The sequence below is a fragment of the Seriola aureovittata genome, chromosome 23 (genome assembly GCF_021018895.1).
Source record: "Seriola aureovittata isolate HTS-2021-v1 ecotype China chromosome 23, ASM2101889v1, whole genome shotgun sequence".
Lineage (NCBI taxonomy): Eukaryota > Metazoa > Chordata > Actinopteri > Carangiformes > Carangidae > Seriola > Seriola aureovittata.
The window spans coordinates 11,562,478-11,584,222 of NC_079386.1; the positions used below are offsets into that span (position 1 = coordinate 11,562,478).

Consider the following 21,745-nt stretch of genomic DNA (forward strand, 5'->3'; position numbering starts at 1 on the left):
ATGCTGTTTAATTGCTCTCTCAAATCAAATCAATAACAGTGAGGCATGTGTTGGGGATTGGGGGGGGGGCAAAAAATCAATTGTTGCAGCTTCACGGCCGAGTCAGAACGGGAGAAGGAGGAGTGGATTGAAGCGGTCCAAGAATCGATCGCTGAGACACTCTCCGACTATGAAGTGGCAGAGAAGATCTGGTTCGACGAGGCCAACAGGAGCTGCGCCGACTGTCGCGCCCCGCAGCCGGAGTGGGCGTCTGTCAATCTGGGTGTGGTCATCTGTAAGAAATGTGCAGGTAAGACACACACGCACACAGCTTTACACTTTACTTCCTTTGGCTCTGTGATGAACACACACGTGCCGGATGCTGACATACAAACTGCTGAACAACAATCTGTGCATAGACTAAAGATAAACATCAGATGAACAATCCCCTACTTGTGAAGACAGCTTTTGTATGAATAGCAACAAACAGCCTGTCAACAACACGCTTCATTAGATCGCTCTAAAGCCAGTGGTTCCCCCTCGACGAGTAGGGACCTACAAGACAAATCTGAAGAGTCAGACGCTTCATGATGAACAAGAGAGGAAAAAAGAAGAACAAAACTGCAACACTCTATGTTACGGGTCCACAATTTCCCTCATGGTTATCATAAGAAGTTTCCTGGAAAAAATGAAACAACAAACAGGCAGAATAGAGACAAAGGTCTGAGACTGTTATTTTGTTTTGGGATTTAGTTGATTATGTTATGTTAAATTTAAAAGTAATAGTTTTCCTGTTGACAAATTTCTAATGAATCTTCAGCGGATTTGTTTTGCACAGACTAAAAGACCCACTAGATTATGCTTGCAATTCATTGGAATTAATTATTGGAAATTGTTAATAAATTATAGACCCATAAAGCAATCCTTCACTGAAAAAAAACAAGTCAAAATGATGTTAAATCCTTAAATCTTACTTCTAAAATGTCTTAAAATAAAAGAATCTGGATACGGAACATCATCCTCATTCTCCTCAGAGCTCATACACATGCATATATGACCTATGACAGGGAGTCATGTCTAAGCACCGCCTGGCTGTAAAGGGTCAAAGTTGGAAAATCAACATACACCATTCTTTTGCTCATATAAAGTGATGTTATTTGCTTATTAAATATATATAGAGAAACAAGAAAAAAAAGGCCATGCTGCTAATGAAAAGTTATGTGCAAGACTCAAAAACATGCTAAAGTAAAAAAAAAAAAAAAAAAAGCATGTTAGCACTCGATTGTTAATCTGTTTGTGTGGTCTGATATTTGTTAGTGAGTATGTACTCTGACCCAGAGGGCTCTTTTGGAATAAGATCTCAGGTTGATAAGCCACTCACGGGGCTTGGCGCCTGGCCTCTGGACTCACTCTAATCTATTTGGCAACACTGGATGTCTCAGATGAAATGACAACAAAGATTAAGCCCCGGGCCAGAACTTGGGGAATCCCAAACTGCTTCTTGACCCGCTAAACATGATTAGAGAGACGCAGCAGCAGCCATGCTCGATGTGGAGGGGCTTTCTGGTTGGTGTCTGGTGTATATATATTTTTTCTCTTGCATGCTCCTGTACACTCCCTCATCCCCTTCCAGACCTTCTCCAAGCTTGAGATTTCTCCCAGAGTCATAAGTTTTAATGCGATTCTTCACCTCACCTCTGCAAAGCCCATGTAATTGGTACGCATCAGATATCCAACATCCCTTTTCAAACACCCTTAAATGATTTCATTTGCAGGGGTGTTTAATATTACATTTTGTCGACGCGCTGGGAGAGAGAGGGTGAATATCTGCAACGGAGGAAGCTGTCCTCACACTGCGCTCTCCTTAAATTAGGCGGTGGTCCATTTGGAATACCAATGACTGCTCACGCTTTTAATTAGCGCTCTCATGTCATGGACAATAAAGAGAAATGCTGAACAAGAGGAAGAGGAAAGAAGTAATGAGAAGGCTAATGGTAAAAATGATCCCAGACTGGCTTTCCTCTTTTCTTGCCAAGACAGAATGAATTTTAATAGTCTATAGCTTCACTCTCTGTTGTGGAGCAGCTTCATACTGTAATATTTTGTCTTTGTTTGCGTCGACTTGAAGGGGCTCGCAGTCAGTTTAATTAAAAGTACAATAATCCGCTTTTAGCTTTATCATTAGAAAACAGGTGAATCTGACCAAAAACTAAATAATACAAAAACATAAGTGAAAATCTCTTTTTCTTAAATACTATATGTAGCACAAGCACTCTGCACACTCCTGTGGTTTCTTAATTACTTTAAGAGATGCAGCAAACCACTCAGCTCAACATTAAATGACAACAGAATGTTTTTCTTACTGATGCATACTTTGAGCTGTCCTTGCCACAAGAGGTTTTTATTTAAAGGAACACCAATGTCGTCTTGCAGCAGGAATCATTTCTACAGATATATAATATATATGATATAATACACTCCTTTCAGAATTATCCTGGGCATTATTTGTCAACATTGAGTAAAAACCAAAAACCTGTGGCAATATCGTGCATTAATTGATTTTTTTGGCCACTTGGGAGCAGTGCAACCACACCAAGTGTAAACACATTAACATACATAAATTTGATCTAGCTAAAGAAACTGTCTATTTATGCATTTGTTTGACATAGAGAAACATTGGCATTCATTTAGAGTCATGTTTCTGGTCACCCAGTCCAATAGTTAATCTCTGTTAAGCTCTATTTTGGTCTCTGCCAATTCCTGGGTTGAATATCTATTAGTGCTCCACCCATGCATCTTGCTGACATTGTCTGTCTGCACGTTGGTGGTGAGAAAGTAGCGTACAGTGGGTTTATCAGAGCCAGTTTTACTGAAAACTGCCACCTGCTGCTGCTGGAAATGAGGCTGAGGAGAGTGGTGACTCTAAATTAAACTAAATGAGCAGAAAGAAGCTAAAACTCCACGTAGTGCTGAGGCAAACTATAGAATTCTGTGATAAATTTTGTGGGTTTATCACTATAAGTGACCACTTTTGCACTCATTCGTCACTAATCTTAGTTCTCTGATAACAAAAGCTCTCCCTCTTTCTATACTTTTAACTTTCATTCCCTCTCTTTGCCCTTTCTCCCTCTGTCTGGCACAACCCCCAGAGGAAATGGCATTACTCCACAGACTGGAAGGTCTTCTCATATAATTGCAATAAACTCCTTTAAACCAGGATGCAACTTCTAGACACATCCGTTGGCAACAGTTGCCATGGTGACACAAAAATGCAGTGCTCATTGCTTTGTTTCCTTCTGACTTGTCATTGAATGAGGGGGAAAATTCCATAAGTATGGAGAGCTGGAAAAGTGTTCCATGATCTGTCGCTGGAGTCACTGGGAACGTTTTTGATTGGAGCTGAAATCCTTGGCATGTTGGGAAATTTTTTATTTTTATTTTTTATTTTTTAGTGAAAGCTGCTGCTGTGTCTGGAATGTTGTTTTGGTTGCACAGGGAAAAATAAAGACATTTACAACAGGCTATTTATATGTGAAGATCTCACCACGTACCCGGTGGCACGTGCGCGCATGCACACTTTTTTCAGCTTCATTACCCTTACACGAGTGAAAATGGTCCTGTGGTGCTTTATGGCTCAGTTGTTGGAGCTTGGCTGTAGCACTGCAGCAGGCACCCAGAGTGAAATAATTTCACTCCCTCAAAGGAGAATCTGGCTCTTTGGCCTTTATTTGTCAAGCTGGACCCATGTGGTCCGGAAGGCAGTGATTATTCCTGTCTTCTCAATGTGACTTTAGGGGTTGAAGAGACCATATTTAAACACTTCTGACTACACTAATGTGTCCACACTTGTAAAGTTTTTCAGAAAAAAACATTTGATTTAACCTTGGAAGAGAGGGGAATCCTTTTTATTTGTAGTCTCAGGGCTCAGCTGCAACACATTTGGGTAGTTGTAAATAAACAAATGAAACAACAACAAAAAACAAACAAACAGACACAGCGATTGACCATCTAGTGAGTCAGTCTAAACAGCCTTGATTGCTGCTGGGTCTTTGTTAAAGACTGTTAAAGAGTTTCCTAAATTATTTCATCAGAAAATGAGAGAATTCGATCAGGCATAACATCTGGAGTACAAGGGTATAGTGTCTCTCCTGAGACAGACTTTTAATATTTTTAACAAACAAGATAATTTGGAGCTTGTTGAAATAACAACATAATTAAAATCCTCCACCTACTGCCTGGATCCCATTTCAACATACTTGCTGAAGGCGATTGTGCATCACATTGCTCATGTTACACTGTGGTAGCAAAAGTCTTAAACACCTTCAGACAAAGTGCTGATGTAGATGATGCCTCATCCATTATAGGAGGCCATATGGTAGATACACAGTGCTACTGAATAACTTGAAAACACCTGGATTGTTTTTCTGTAAAGGCCCTCAACAGTTTTTTTGTAAATATTGATGATTTGTTCCTCAGGGTTCAGTACTTAGTCCACAAATTTTTTTTCATTAAACATACTTCCATTCATCCAAGTTGTAAGTCAACACGATGTAAATGTTTAATTTTCAACAGTGCAGATGACACACAGCTGTTTTAAAAAAAAAAAAAAAAAAAATTCATAGTTGTTGGTGTTGATTCTGAAAGAAACTAAATTACAAGTGGTCTAAAACTTCGCAATTTAAACTGTAGCAGTATACCAGATAATTTTGATCTCAGAACTGTTTTGGCAGGAAAACTGGGACTGCCAGTTGCCCCTTAATTTATCATCTGGTCACATCAAGCCCGATCAGAATGGGGCATGGCATGGCATACCAGATTCAAAATCCAATCTTGGAGAAATTAGTCCTGTCAGTTAATGCATCCTGGTGTCACATTCAAAAAGGCACCACAGCTTAAGATGTTTGAGAAAAGCTAAAAAAAATGATAATGAAAGCACATTTGGGAAAGTTTATTATAGTGCGTAAAGTCTGTGTTTTACGTGGTGCTTAATCTTCATAATTTAAGACCCCAATTTTATGGTTTGTTCTGCTCAGTATGGACATGAGAAAACACCGGCATTCCTAAAGTACATAGGGTAAATAATGATCACTTGTTATCAAAAATAACTTCCTAGTTAGTATCTCTTTTTAATATCTGATGATGGCTGAAAATTATTCAGAGATTTCTGGCATCTGTGCCCTCTAGATTTGTGTCGAGATGGCCTTTCACAGCTCATGGCACCGCATTTTCATCCACAGCTGCTCTACTTGAGCATAGAAGACAGTAATGAGATCATGCCAAATCTAAATCTAAAATTATCCGCCGTTACACACAGGACAATAATTCACATTCACACATACAGCGTGTTTCTGTCTAATGTATTATGCATGTATGCTCTGTCTTTGGCCATAAGCAACCCCACAAGCCTCTCGTTCACCCAAATAAACAGGCCGACCAACAAACACAATGAATTACTCATGACTCATTAGCAATTAATGGCCCTCGTTCTGTGCTTTCATTTCCAATTAGAAATGCTGAGGGGACTAAATATGTCTGTTGTGAGTGAGAGAATGAGCTTGCGGTCATGCTCTGTTTCTCCATCTTGTTACTGCCTGTTTATTGTTTTTTCCATTGCAGACATTTGGTGTGTGTTTGTGCACACGGTGGAGATTTCTGTGCATATATGTACATCTTAATTTTTTTTTTTTACTTTTCAGGAACTAAGAGCCCTGACAGCCAGCCATATCTAATTAAGAAAGGTTTCATGAACACAAGGCTCGTCTGATTTTCTGAGTCTGTGCGTGTTTGTGTACCTGTGCAATCGCGCTGATGACTGTGTCTTCCTGTGTACCAGGACAACACCGCTCCCTCGGCCCGAGTATTTCCAAAGTGCGGAGCTTGAAGTTGGACAGCAGTATCTGGAGCAATGAGCTAGTGGAGGTATGTGTGCAACTCGCATCATTATTTCATCCCCCTCATAAGTTATTATCTGCCAAAAATCATTTGTTACTGCCAAATAACTACTATACATGTTCAAATATTTCACCCCAGCCATTTAACTACTGTGTCAGTGGTTTCTCCTAGCTAAAATGGATCAGATTACACATTCATTTTTACTTTGCGCTTGGTGGATGTGAATTCAAACACTACTAATGGGTCTACAAATGATTCTCACCTGGATTCCTTTTCCCCTGTGTACGTTTTCCAACCTGTCAGCTCTTCCTGGAGGTGGGGAACAAGAATGCTAACAGTTTCTGGGCTGCTAATCTTCCCTTGGAGGAGGACCTGCACAGCGGGGCCTCGGCGGAGCAGCGCGCCACGTTCACCCGCAGGAAGTACAGGGAGAGGAAGTACCGGAGGGTCGTGGAGGGCTTTCATGACCTGGAGCAGCTCAACCAGGTGTGATTTCCATAAAGCCACTTGAGCAGAAGTCACAACGCTAGAAATCGAAGTTATAGAAATAATGTTTTGAGGTTTTCAGCTAGTATTTTGCTAACATGGTTCTGTTATTCATACATTAACATTTAGGAGCTGTCCCTGTGTTCTTTTACTGGCCATTGAGTATCACACCTGTCTGTTAACTTGTGCTTTAGGTTCCATTGATTTTTGCAGTGCTGCACTCTCTACCTGGCAGTCACAGTGCATTTCAGCTGCACTGTCATTTACACACTAACGTCTGGAGAAGGTGCAAGAGTTAGCAGTGTTATGTCCTGATAGCAGCAATAGTGTAAACAGGTAAAACATTAAGACTTGGAATGTCTTTTACTATCGCAGGTTACCTAGGTAATTGTCTGTTATGAGGAGACCAAAGTGCAGTTGAAGTGCACCAAGCATGCAGTCAGAAGTGGGCACCTACATCTGTGCTTCTAAGGAACACGCTACATCGCTCCACTCCATTAGCTAAATCCCCTGAACCTGAAATAGACCGTATTCTTCTGACCTTTTGACTGCCAGTAAAACTGCACTATAAGTCTAAAGATGCCAAAGGGGGCGTCTTATTGATCTTAAGTATAAGCAAGTTGGCACTAAGGCCTTCTCTGCCAGTTTGTGGTTTAGGGTTTATTGCTGCGGCAAAAAAAAAAACCTGTCTCTAAAAAGAGGGTCTTAAAAGCACCGTGCATCGAGCCTCTAAGTTTCCACCTGCGTCAGCATTTACGCAGATCAACCCCCTTGTTTTGTTTTCTTGAGTAGAAAGAGAGGAATGGAGATGTAGAGAGAGAGAGGAATGGAGAGAGAGAGAAAGAGAGAGAGAGAGAGAGAGAGGAAAGTAAGGAAGAGATATACTAGCTAGCTAAGTGGAAAAGTGGATTAGGATCCACAACAGAAACGCTTGGGTTGGTTTTATTGCGGCTTTGCTGGCTTTTGAGTGTGTGTGTGTGTGTGTGTGTGTGTGTGTGTGTGTGTGTGTGTGTGGTTGTGGGAATGTGTGGTGTGTGTACATGCGTGTGAACATGTGGGCTGCTCCGCTAGAGATGTGTGAATTTGCTGTTATAGTGGGAGTTTTTTTTCGCCGGGCGGTGTAGGAGAGGAAGTGTGACAGACACAGAGAGAATGTGTCTGAATCCAAATGTCCACCCTCTGGGCTGAGCCCTCGCAAACGTTTGTCATAACGCACAGTGTACCGTCCTCGCCGTCTTCGTGTCAGCAAGTCTGCTGGACTGCAAGGGGTTAAAAATGAGCTATGAGATGGGACTTGAAAACCTCATGTGTTTCCATGGAGATTAACTGAAATGTCTCACCCTGTAACTCAATGCAAAGGATTTTTTGTCTGGCTAGATCTTCATATCGACAACTTGTGTGTGATATGTGCAGTTCTGCTACATTATGTGAGCCATGTTCATATTCTCTATGTGCAGTATGAAACCTTACTACACGAATAAACTTATACAACAAAAATGAGGGGGGAAAAAGTCTTCAAAAATAATGGATTTTACTTCATCACATCCACATCACTATGGAATATGGGTAATTTTCCATGCAAAGTCCCTTAAAGTCTCTACACCTAGCAGACCCTCTGGAAGTCCTGCAGGAAGTCCACTTGACGGCCCTTGTGGACTTGATGAATTGTTGATTTGGGCAGCCCAAGTTAAGTTCATGAGTCTGCAAGTGCGGTGACATCCGGACATTTGGATTCAGCCTGTAGCCGCCTAAAAGGCTTTGGCCAGTGGAGATGTGTGTGTGTGTGTTTTTTTTTTTTTTTGTGTGTATGTGTCTGTGTGAGAGAGAGGAAGATAGGAATAGAAAAAAAAAGTGGAGGTGGGTGGTTGTGTTTGCTGTCGCTCTGTCTAGTCTGCCTTTATAAATGGGCTCAGCAGACTTGATAGGGATCAATATGTCATAGAGGCATTATTCCACAGGATGGCTCAACTTGTGTGTGTCTGTTTGCTGAAATGATAAACTCTTAAAAACAGGTCCACAAATCTCAGCGAAAAGTAATAAATCACAGCAACCTATTAAAAAAAATACAAAAAAAGTATTTTTAACATAAACAAGGACACTGAGTCTAATCTCATTGGACACGTTGTTCCAGTTCTGTGTCACATTTACTTACCATAACGCAAGTATGAACAGGAAAAAAAATAAAAGCTAAAGAAAACCTATTCCTTTGGGAGGCTTCTCTTGTACAGAGACAATAATAAAAGCAATTTCCTCATTGACATTCATGCAATTTTGAAATCATGCAATGGCATTTTAACAGGTTTTATGCGCCGCGGGGTCATGAAACATACTCGACGCATACAGTAAATCGCCGTTTTAAGTGTCAATTCAAGTAATGAAATAAGAATAAAAAGGTGGCGAAGTGATTTATACCTGATTGCGTCAACGTGTCTCCTTACATAATATCAACCGCGTGTGCTTATTCTGTTTAAGGTGTTTTCGTTCTACATCCGCTTCCTTCATTTCATGCCCTCTCTCTATCCACCGCTCTCTCCATCTCTCAGTCCCATGTTCCCCATTAGAAGCTCATATCCCAGTGACCTCCACAGAGTCTCCGCAGGCCACATGACCTAGAGAGGGGGGTGTCAAAGGACCCTCTTATATCATTACACACACTCGCACACTAACACACATAAACCCTCTAGTGGCTGCAGTAATTGCTATGACACGGAAGGTCATTTCCAGAGACGATACAGAATAAGGCCAGGTTGCATGGGACTGTTTTGCCATAATCTGACCCCCCCCTCTTGTGTGTGAGAGGAAAAAGACAAAGAGTGAAGTGAATAAACTAATCATATCTTTCCACAAATTCATTTTCTGACGTTTTATGTGGATGAAGATTAATTGATTTTTTTGCAGCAGCAGCAATTGTGCACATAAATAGGAAAAAAAAAGCCTGTGAGCCTGGAACACACAAATACTTAAACATCTTTATCTCAGTGCAGGTCCTTTGTGTGGGTGGGCAGGTTATATTGACAGTTACTCTGTTTGTGTGTGTACTTTGCCTGTGTGTATATGCGCAGCCTCGCTGTGCCTCACTTTCATACTGATCTTGCTTGTTTGTGGCAGATCAATGCAGCTTACTGACTCGGTCCAAGTCAGATGAAAGGAGAGGTTGCTCGTTGAAATTCCGCTATTTGCCACTTGACTCCTTTGTTGATCCACTTCGTTGTGGGTCATCGTGCACAATGTCACATCAATTGGCTGGACTGATAGGAAGAGACATACAGAGAGAAAATGTTTTCCTTGGTCAGACTGTATTCTTCTGGCCCTTTTATCTTCCTTCCCTTATCTGGAATACTAAGTGAAATGGGTGAATAGTTTTAACAAAACATGTCTGCATGGCTAAACACTAAGTATATAAGTTTTCTGCCCCTATTAAAGAAGGGATTTAACATCATGTATTTATAAAAGCAAAGCAAGCCCTGGAGAGCAAGTGTCTCCTTCCACCACTGAATGATGAATTCAGTGAAGAGGTGCTTTTAAAGCAGCAGTTCCTTTAATGGCCACTGGATGCTGGCACTAAATAAAATTCAGTCTGTAGTGAAGTCAAGGTTAAGCACTTTTATAAAGGGACTCACTGCATAGGAGGAACAGAGTACAGAGAAAACAGACGTGACAGAGAAGAGTAAATGGTCAGAAATTAATTGGGTATTTCTTCCTGTTTCTTGATAGTAATGTTTGATTTGATTTTGATTGATTGATTGACAGGTGTCTCAGCTTATCATAGTCTGCATCGTGCTGCCCAGCTTGTGAAAACGGTTGTAGAACGTTTTCTGTCACCCTGGAGGAGCTTTCTGAAGTCTAAGAAAATATCTCGAGACTTTAAATATTTGAGAACCTGCGTTAAAAAACTGGCTGGAGTTTGAAAGATGAGGATATTTCACAGGCAGAGGCAGTCTGATGAAAGTTTCTGTTAAGTTGCATTATGGAAATTGCAGGCTCCAAGCTTGACTCATTTTTAGGGACAAAATGTTGAGATATCTCAGCCCGGCTGCGCTGATTTTGATCGTTCTTTTTAAATCTGTCTCTCGACTTAATGAAAGTGCCCCTCAAGATGAAAATAAGACTATGAGACTGAGTTCATGTTGTACTTTCCGTTTTGTTTAAAATTAGAAGCCATACTGTATGATTATGGGCACCCTAATGTAGATTTCATACATTATGATTGAAATCTATTTTTTGGCAGTTTCGATTTTGCATGTTCTATGCCTTATAGTGTAAGTTGCATGAAAGCATTTGAGGCAAAAGTAGACAAATCAGTCTGTGTTCCTATATTTAGCAAATTTTTCAATACTTCATTCATACATTCTTGATATTTAAAACAATATCTCTGCTTTTTTGAGCTGACAAATGGCAAACTGATGAATTGTGTGCAGTAAAGGTTTGTGTTTGTGTGTCATGTTATGTACTGCATGTCGTTCTTTTCAGTTTCATATTGTATATGTCTCGCATACTTGCTTTGTTTCCATGCAGCAGATTCACTACCTGTTTCCCTTTTGCCTCAGTATTCTCTGCCGCTGTAATTTTGCTCACTCCATTGTTTTTCATGTCTTTATTCCTACATTTTTCTTCTTCGAAATTGTTAGTTTCATTATATTTAATATGGCCCATTTGTCCTGTTCTTATTTGCTATATTCCCCTTTTCACAGGGATTAGAGATTTAATGATTCCCGCAGGGAGTATTAAAGTTTGATCTTATTTTAACTTCTCTTTTGAGATCAACGGGCGGAACTCAATTCTAAACTTTATATGGTTTTCTGACGCCACTTTATAGACTCTTTGTCCTCTATCAACCTGGCATACACACATAGACACACAGAGCGACACCAGGCTGCTCCTCCCACACAGGGAAGTGAGACCATACTCTCATTTCAGGGATTTTCACTGGCTCATTGTCTGGGATGTGACATTTTTTAAAGTATTAATCCAGCTACATAAAGCTACTTAGGAATGCAATGAGCCGCGACTGCACTTATTCAGTCTTTTATTATTAGTTCATCACACCAGGAAACGTCAAGTGACAGGTGGACTTGCATAAATAAGATTTGTGACCACTAAAAATCAGACTCAGGAATCTGCTTTACAAAAACATGTCAAAATCAGAAATACAGTATTACCCGCAAATACATTATTGAAGAGTTTTATAAATGGTGTTGAGCCCGCATGGGACGCATAGTGGGCCCGAGAGAAGGCACAGTCGAGAGGAAGTCATCATGTGCTCTTTTATCTTGTTTTATGTGTGTACAGGGGCTGTGTGCAGCTGTGGTGTTGCCCGACGTGCTGCAGACCATGGCGCTGGTCTTCAGTGGGGCAGATGTTATGTGTGCCACTGGAGATCCAACCTACTCCACCCCCTATCTCTTGGCTCAACGTGCTGGACAGAAGTTACAGATGGAGTTTCTGCACCAGAACAAACTATCTGGTAAGTAACTTTTGGTGCCCCTCCTGTCCAGCCGTCCGTTGTTGCACAGCACATATGCACTTTACACTTAATGGTGGCAGATTTAACACTTCAAATCCATGTTCACTTTTCAAACAGGTCACAGGGATGTGAACAAAAGCAGGCTTCTCATTCTAACTGTGACTTCAGTGTTTGTTGGTGACAGTTGGTTGCAGATTTTAGCAGCTGTAGCTAGCTGAACTCTCTGAGTTGGCTTAAAACTCTATCTCCAGCTTAACCTGACCGTAACCCACTTTTTAATGTTTCCAACTGACTTATGTTAAATTAGGAATTCTGCAAAACCATCTTAAATGGATGATAGCTAAATAAATAATATAAAAGATTGAGGCTAAATTGACATGTCGTAGCCAAAAAGTTAGCATCCTCACCAGTTGATTATCCAAATAGAGGAGGACCTACATAATTTTTTTATTGAATGGTAGAGCTATTTAGCATTAGCCAAATAGCTAAGTAGCTAATATTATAGTGAAGTATTATTTCTGAAAAGTAATTAAAATGTTATTTAGTTCCGACATAACCGTGTTTGGATGCTAAGTACAGATAATCAGACTAGCAAAACAGAGGTATGCTTTATTGTTCGCTGTCACTTGTAGAAAGGAAATGATCAGAAGATGAGGACAACTAGAAAGTAAAAAGCTGGACAGAGCAGCTAACGTTAAACTCTGATGTAGTTGCATTTGGTTCTTAAATCCTCAACAGGATTTTTTTGTAACGTGACCTGTAACCCGACAAAATAATGTAGCTAGCTACCGGTATGCTCCTTGAGTTTGGAGGTAATGCTAGTTTACTGTTAAGCTAGTTAGCCGGCTATGCTAATGTCATCAGCTTTCATTAGAACAGACAAACACACTGATTAATCAACTTCTTACAGTTTTGCTCTTGTGTTTTTGGTTTTGGAGGAAGAGAAGACCTTCTGTCCTAGTGTGTTTTGTCTAGAGCATCTGAGCATATATTTTTCATAATTACTGTACATTCTCTTTCATTCAAAAACAAAGGAAATAAGAGTTCTAATTAGAATATACAAAACTTTTCCATGGCCATTGTTCAACCCAGGTGAGGTCCTGGACCCCAGAAAGCTGCTGTGAAACACAATAACTCATATATTTTCCTGGTCAGACCTAAAAAAGAAAAAAAAAGCAGACACTCATATAAATCTGTGAAAAGCCCTTTAAACTAGGTGTGAGAGTTGGACTTTTACAACCATCGGCGCCACATATATTCAGCCCATTGTCTTAACACTTTAACAAGCCAATCATATTTAAAACCCTCACTCACCGCTGTACCGCCACATTTATAAAAGCACAGTGGGAGGTTCTTTTTTCCACTGCCATGAATAGGAAATGAAGTCAGAAAAACCCACAAATTTGAAGCCAGAGAGTTATAAGTTAAAAATTCAGTCTTTGTATTACCCATTTCATGTTCCCTGCACTGGAGGCACGGCACAGATGTGCTGTGTCGTGTGGCTTCCTCATGATGGCTGTGTTTTGTTTGTGTGGCTCCACACAGGGCTGATGATAAGAATGTATTAAATTAAAGGAGCGAGATAGGCCATTGGCTGGGGCCGGGGGAGCCTTTCTCAGGGACTGTATTTTACATAATGTATGCGCCGCATCTGTGCACACTCGCCGGCACTGAGCCTGTTAGGGACTCCTAATTGCTTGCATGGGTCACCTGGTCGCCATGGTGATGGCCATTACTTGGAGTTGTGCTACAAGACTCACATGCCGACAGACAGATGGATGCACACACATTCACGTGTGTGGCATTGTCCATCTGAAATGTGTAGCGTACAGGCTTTCTCTACACACTCATTATGTGTCTGGAAGTTGTAGGGCTTCATCATTAACTAACATGGAGCTATCCAGGCTCTTCCTGTGGTGATGGGGGTCCAACTAACCCGACCAACTACTGCAGGCAAGAAGGACCTAGGTCAGGGGGGTTACTGAGAACCCAAATGATACTGACCGATTTACAGTGTTCACTTGTTGTTGGGACTGTGTGGCAGAGTGAAAGGAGGAGGCTATTCCTAAAATGACACAATCTCTTCAGACCCTGAAACACCAGCCCAGTGTCCTGAAGAATAACCTCCATATGTGACAACTTTGCAGCACACGACTTATGTTAAGCATCAACATTTAAAACCCATTCCAGCAATCAGTGATGCGTTTTTTTTTATTAGGGTGAAAATGAAAACATGTTTACAGATGATGCAAAACAAACAATTGCCTGTGTAGCCAAAACTTGATAACATATTCCTTTTTACCATAGACCTCCATTGTTGTTAAAAAACTATTAAAAAAACAAGTGACATGTTCCTTGATTATAATGGATAAATGGCACTGTAGTTTATTTTTTAGTTGATCCCACATAAACTGATGTTGCAAAATGATCTAATACTAAAGTTCTGTCTGACGATCATTCACATTCAGTTAGGTGTGCGAACAATCATTATCATTCAGCCTCAGGATATTGTGAGGCAAGAACACTGCTGTCCTTTTTAACAGGGTTAAAAAGAACTGCTTGTGAAATAATGTAAAAACATACATCTATAAATATGATATGTGAAACTGCAGTGAAGAAATAGACTACTGTGGTTTGTGGAGAAGATTAAGGCTCCAGACAAATTACTGTCCAAATTCCCTCTTTGACATTTTCCTTCTGCCGGGCCACATTGTCACATCACACAAAGCTGTGGAAAGTGGCGTCTGCATTGTTTTTGTGCATGTGGCCCCCTGAGTTTGCAGAAAAAGAAAAAAAAAAAAAAACTTGTGAAAATTCTGATTAAACAGAAATTGAACTTTCTCAGTTGTTGTGCTCAGTGTTACGTCTGGCAGAAACCGGGAACAATTCAGTACCCATATGACACCCTCCCTACTGTATCGAGTGGTGTTGACAATGAGGAGATAGAGGGAAGAATAAAAGGAGCCATATAGCAGCCAGTAACGAGGGCAGAACACAGTTAAGGGTTGTTGTAGAGTTCTAAAGACCTCAGCCTTGAGTTACAGCTGCTCCAGCAGGACAGTGGTAGCACACATGGCGAGGTAACACGAGGACAGATATAGGAATGTCATTTGTTTGCAGCAGCATGCCATCATGCGCATACCTGTGGTGCCTTCGCGCCTTACTGCTTTCTCTTTTGTTTGTCTTATAAACCATGCATCCACAGACAAGGGTGCACTTCAGGCCCTCATTCAACCACCACATGGTGCTGTAAAGCCAGAATTTCCACTGAATGGAATGATGATAAACATGGTTCTTTACCAAATTCACTATCCCCCCTGCTGGGAGGCTGGAACAAGCTAGCAATAAACAATCGCCAACCCTAAACAATTCTCAACTAAAGTCTTAATTGGAGCAGCTCTTAGTGAGAATCATGCTTCCAGTTTGCAAAAATAAAGATGGGAAAACTCTATTTCCCCTGGATATAGCGAATCAAAACAAAGCTGTCAGCCCCCCCCCCCCCCCCCCCCCCTCTCTCCAGTGTCCCTTCCCTCCACAGCAGCTCATTTGTAGCACCGGTGTTAGGACATCCACTGATGGCAGAGCATTGCCTCTTCATTTGCTCCTTCTCTTTAAGCATACGTGAGTGCATGCACACGGGCCTCGACGGGCCTCGTTCTCCCTCCCACACCTGCTTGCCCCAAAGCACCCTGGGATACTGTAGGAGCATGTTCATTTACATATCCCCATCCCAGATTCCATTAAAGAAAAAGCCAAGGACAGCTCTCAGAGGCAGTGTTTCTTCGTACTTTGGGAACCCCTGTGGACAGCTTCAATGATGGCTCTATCCCTTATAGTCAAAGGCTGCCACCGTGGTGGTTTCTTGTATAATTTTAGGTTCCTCTATCATTTTTTATGTGCTCCGTATTCCCGTAAGTTATACTCAGGAGGCCACAAAGACCACAAAAATAAAATTAACCATCAAAAGCATGTATATAAAAGTTTTGTTTTCATCACTGGAACAAATAAAAAGGGTTTAAAACTTTGGAGATGACAGAAAAAGTTAAATTATTTTCCATTTGGTGACAACTTGTGGCAAATAGACAACATCAAAAGAAACATTTTTGTACAGTTTAAGCCAAAATTTTAAAACTGGAACTAAAAGAATGAAAAAGGGCAAAATAAGCACACACTGTCAATGTCATTTTTTTTTTAGGATAATCTGTTTTGGCACAGATCGTGTCTATCCATGCTGGCACCAGTGTCTGTCCTGTCACTTGGCAGTGTAAAGATGGTGATGGATATAATACCTGACACCAAATACTGTGGATACTGTACTTTGATATTTGTTGATATTGCTTTTTGAATGTTAATTTAGAGCGCCAGTGGTGAAGGAAACAAATCTATAACTGGAATTTTCTGGGTTTGAAATTGCACAAATAGTAATTAGTGGCTCCATAAAGCCTCCGCACTAATTTGGAAATCATTCTGGATTAAAGCATCAGCTAATGGACAAAGAAACACTGATCGCTTTGGTAATGCTGCTACAACATTCAGGTCTGTGGTTTGATCCGATGGTACAACAGAACAGTTTGGCAAACAAGCATAGTTAAGTAACACCCCAAAGAAGTCTACGTCCTTGGACTTGTCACTCTGTTTGATTGTGCCACTGGTCGCTGTCCAACTGGAAAGACAAGTTTGTAATTGGATCTTGCAAGTATTGCACAACATTAGCGAGAGAGCTCCACCTTCCACTTGGCCTCCTTTCCAATTTACTGCCCCACATTTGTTTGGATGTATTAGTTGCATTTATTGTCCAACCGGCACACAGATTTACATCACTCCCAAAGAGGCTGGCGAAGCAAATCTGGGAAAAAAAGCACTGAAGCATCAACTCTGTAGTAGACGATGTTTTGGGGCATGGTATGGGGTCTTTATGTTGTAAACATTTATAAAGAGAAACTTGGCTGTATCACGTGTCGTTTGTATCATGTAGTTAAATCTGTTGACATATATTATTTTTAATCTGGTAGATAATTTTATGCTACTGCGTTTGGCTTATGTCTTAGGTCTTTTTTCCATTTTGACCCTCAACAGTGGCTTATATTAAAACTTACAAAAATGTTATTTTCAACAATGTATTCTCTGACCGATGTCAAATATCGTAAGTCAGTCGCAATGGCAATTTGGTGCAGAACCATGTCAGCTGTAAACAAAACAGTGACAAAATTGTTAAGATGAATGTGTTAGCAGTTGTTTATTGACACATCCAGCAGAAATGTAGCAACGTTAGCCTTCATATAGAGCAGTGTTTGTGTCCACCTTGCAAATCTAAGTCCGATATTCAGTGTCCTTCTAGCCCTGCTTCCGTCCACCAACCCCTGAAGGAAATATATGGGTCTTTTAACTGATAAATGCTCCACTGTGTTCATTAAATAGCTGCTAACTTTTGTTTACTGTTGGGTGCTGGGCAGGTAGCATACAGTGAAACCTCTTAAGCTAAAAGCAGCTCCTCTGGAAATGATGCTAACGAGAGCGGTAAGGCTGAACCAAAACAGTTAAGTTGCAGGCCTGACAAACAAAACAACAAGCTGAACAACGCTAAAAAGCCACACAGCGCTGTAGAGTTGGGTGCCATCATCTCTGGGTGTCTCACTATAAACAATCTTGTGCTTTCAGAATTATTTGTAAGATGTCAAACTCATAAAAATTCTACAAATAGTGGTTTCAAGGTTGCAAGTTTGATTTCCGTCCAAAACAACTTGTTTGTCTTAAAGCAAGATGCTGAATCCCTGCCAGCTATTCCACTGTAAATCTCTGGATAAAAGTGTCAGCTAATACCTAAACTGTAAACAGAGCATATAAACATGTAAATTGCGTTTTATGGCGGCTCTTGGCTCCACCCAGGGGGTCGTTGTACTGTAAAACCAAGCTAAACAGCAATGCCTCATACTGTCGACATCATCCCGCTTCTTCTTAAATGACACACCATGGATTTGGAGGCAAAGAAAAAGTTTTATTCCTGCCACCCCAGCATCCCTGACGCCTGGAATCTCTGAATCTCGCGGCACATTAAAAATTTATCCGGCAGGCTTTCTGTGTGGATAATAAAAAGATGAGCACCAGCACACACACGTATACACAAACACTAAATCTGAGGGGCCTGTTTCATCTTGGGTCTCCATTCCACCCTGTTGTTAGCAACGTCGCACGGCTCTGTCGTTTTTTTCTGTGCTTGTTGAAGCTGTTTGTTTGTTTTAACCAACACACAGGGCTGTACACAGGATTGTTACAGGGTCAGGAGGTCACAAGCTGCTGCTGAGAGTTTGAGAAAATTAAAGGTTTCTCCCTGATGGAGTGTCTAAATATGTGGATGGCTTTAATTTTGAAGAATTACTTTGAAGTGTTATTGGCTAAAAAGTGGCTGTGTGTATTTGTGCCCTCTAGCTACATATCCCAGTAAATAAATTGGTTTCATTTCCGTAATCATGTGAACGATTGTGTGTTTTTACACTTAGAAATTTAGCCTTCTGGCCTCTTTTATCTTTAACTGCCTTGTACATGTTATCTTTGCTCGCCTTGCATATGTTAGTCCTTTGTGTTATCATTTACTATGTGTGGCTGTAATTCCGCGTGCGTGCCTGTGCGTGTGCGTGTGAGCGAGTGCCTCTGATTACCCCACTGTCCACTGCTTGTCGGGCACCACTTTGTGACCGTTGCCGTGGGCGACCAGATGGCTAATTGAGCACTCTGTCATGTCACCTCCCTTCACTGGGGACTGAGCCAATCAGCACAGGCCAGACTTCTCAACTGCCGCCCCCACAGACATCACAGTCCCATCTTAACAGAGTCCAGCTTTAGGGGCCCAGAGGGACTGTTGTAACAAGGCTCACGGAGAGAGCCTTGTTTCAACTGATACAGCATCAAGCCACTGGCTTATTTACATTCTCTCAACCTGAGTGGTTGGACAATTGTGTGTGTGTGTGTGTGTGTGTGTGTGTGTGTGTGTGTGTGTGTGTGTGTGTGTGTGTGTGTTAGACTCGCCTCCCTGCAGTTTGCTGATTAAATTGTATGTCAGATTCCTTGTATTTATGATGCAGCTATTGGCAGGCACATTCTCCATGTTAGATTCACAGCTAGATTACAGATGTTGCTACCTAGCGTCACTCAGGCTTTATGTCACCTTGCTCCTCATTGGCTCAGCATCCTTGGCACACATTAAAAATATATTGCATTTTAAAGAAATAGCTACAGTGCATAAAAATGCCTGTATCGTGCCAGACATAATAATGTTGTTATTGTTATTGTTGTTGTTGCTGCTAATTTACCTAGTGATGATGATGCTATTGTTAGCTGGTTTTTCATCTTGTTATTCCTTACAGTCCTCATTTATGATCACCATGTTGGAGTTCCATTTTCATTTACTTATTTAATCTAGGAGTGTCATTGAGATCAACATGTATTTCAAAAAACAAATTACCTGTACAGCATCACAACAAACTGTCTTTTTTTTTCTGCGTGGATTGACATGTGGCCTTGAGATGTGGCGTCGGTGGTGTCAGTAAAGGGTGGAAATGTCGCTTCAATTAAAAGTGGTTTCAATTAAAGTTACTTTACCTTGCTTGATGAGAGAGCCAGAGGTAGTGAAGATAAAATCTCCAAGATATTGCCAAGGCTCTGGCAGAAAATTGAACCCCAGAATTGGGGCTAATTGAATTTGAGAACGATAAGGTTGAATGTGGGGATCTCTTAAAACTAGCAAGAAAGGATGAGTAGAGGGAGTTTAGAGGAAAAAGGGGGAAAATGAGCGAGGAAAGCTTCTCATTTAAATGGACAATGATGAAGAGAGGACAGAGTGTAAAGCTTATTTTGAACGGATACAGTACAGGAAGGTTACTTGGTGCATTGTAATGCTCTCATTACACCTTATCTTTGCCTTTGCAAGAGAATGACCATGTGACAAAGTCATGACTAAATAAACAGCGGTTTGTATAATCATGTTTTATGCTCCTCATGGACAAAAGTGGATAATAATGTGCCTCTTTATTGATGCCCGCTGGGAAATACTCTCCACATGGAGGTTAGAGTGCAGGTTGAAGAACAGCAATCATGAAGTTGATGGGGATTCAGCGTCTTGTTTACGGACACTTCAGCAGTGTAGCAGCACGCTAACGCTGGGCCATGAATCCATGTTTTCGGGTTGAAGGACGATCTCTGTCGTCAGGTTTTTTAACGTGAATATAGTTGGGGAGACAAAGATACAGTAGAATCACATCTGGGATTAGTGCTATCTTAATCTGGGAAAGTTCCTACATTCCAAATCCAAAACTATTTTTTTATAATATAGGATATCAGCGATGATTGTGATGGAAGCTGCACAATATGACAGATAATATCTGGATAATGCTGTATATGCAGTTGCTGCAGTAATACAGGCAAAATTCTGTGTCGGCAAAATTGAACCTTGAATTTTTTTTTTTTTTTAAAGTGGTGTTGATTCAACATTGTGGTCATTTTGGAGGATGTAGTTTGTGGTGCTGTTGAGATGTATTGGGGTGTTTCTGTTGTGGAGTCTGCCCTCATTGATATAAATGGGGTTTCAACAAAAAGTGATTATATCATTATTTTCCTTCATGAAGCAGAATTTAGTGCGAGACTGTTGTATTAGACTGCATTAGCTTTAGCTAGATGTTCCTAAAAAACTGGAACCTGAATATAAATTTTGGCAGTGAAAGACTCAACTTATAAAGGAGCAATTAATCTTTCATTTTATCTGAAATTGTCTTTATCACAAAATACAGTGATACATGGTTGCCATTGGAGAGCAGTATACCAGTATTCACTGGGGATCAAGGACAGTAAAAATCATATTTAAAAGTAATAGTATGGAAGTGGAGGTGAACTTATTACACAAGTGCAAGTGCAGGATCAGGATGGTGCACCACTGCCATTGCATTCTTTGGGGAAAACCATTCCCTTGCTCATCTACTGTGTCTCTACCCCCCTTTGTAGATTTCCCCAGACTCGAGCAGTGGTCGGAGAATCCCTCGCTGTCTGACGCTTCCCTCTTCATGGATGGCTTCCTCTACATCTCCTCTGGCCCTGCCAAGTCGACATTGGAGCGCCGCAGAAGAGATGGTGAGTTTAAATGCCGTTTTGCAAAATCCCCGGCAAGGCCAATCAATCCATCAATCCATTTGTAAGCAATTTAAACTGCATGTTTGTCAGAGGTCTACTCTAGTTAAGCGCTGATCGATCAATCAGTGTCAGTTTGTCAGTTGTCAAACTGCCAATCATTTAATCCGTACACCAAACAGTCCAGTCAAAACGATCAATGAATCTGTCTTTCAAATTCGCTCTGCATCGGTCCTCTGGGAATACTTGTCAGACAGAAGTATGCTCGTAGATGACCCAGCAGTGAATGCTCCCCGGAAGAACAGGGTAGATTAGGGCCAGGATAAAAAAATAAAGATAGATATTAAAATTTTTGGTCGAAGTCTACTCTAAATCTACCTGAGAGAAGCTTCCACCAAAACTTCTTCTTCCCCTTCTTTTGTCTTCCAAGTCACTTTAAAACTTTTAATCAGGCTCTATTTCACACTCAGACTCCTCAGCTGCTGCTGCACCTCCTGCTCCGCAATGGTCCCACTTCTCCAAACAGCTGGAGCGTTTCAGGGGCCCATGGGTAATTAGGAGATGGAGTCGGCTTTGGATGCTTCCCCTGGGGAATGGGGTTATTGGGAAGGTGGAGGAGTGGGCTGGAGGATGGGGAGGGATGGAGGAGGAATGTGTGCGTGTGGGGGTGACAGCTTGTAGCTACCTGCCACTTGAATGAGCTGAATCTTGGGCAAGACATCCATCTCCATTTCCATCACCCCACACATGCTCTGCTCTCATTGGTGGTTGTACATGCTTGCTAATGAACAGGACTGAGGTCTGGGAAAT

The 21,745-nt window shown here is 41.1% G+C and overlaps 1 protein-coding gene across 3 annotated transcripts in view; it reads left to right on the top strand.

Annotated features, from left to right (window-relative positions):
- arap2 (ArfGAP with RhoGAP domain, ankyrin repeat and PH domain 2) overlaps nucleotides 1–21,745 on the top strand; it is a 130,009-nt gene that overhangs the window by 50,207 nt on the left and 58,057 nt on the right. For all 3 annotated transcript variants that reach the window (XM_056369276.1, XM_056369274.1, XM_056369275.1), the window contains exons 11-15: nucleotides 90–289; nucleotides 5,813–5,898; nucleotides 6,175–6,357; nucleotides 11,647–11,821; nucleotides 20,813–20,938. In XM_056369276.1, coding sequence (XP_056225251.1) covers nucleotides 90–289; nucleotides 5,813–5,898; nucleotides 6,175–6,357; nucleotides 11,647–11,821; nucleotides 20,813–20,938 — 770 coding nt within the window. The remainder of the gene's footprint in view (nucleotides 1–89; nucleotides 290–5,812; nucleotides 5,899–6,174; nucleotides 6,358–11,646; nucleotides 11,822–20,812; nucleotides 20,939–21,745) is intronic.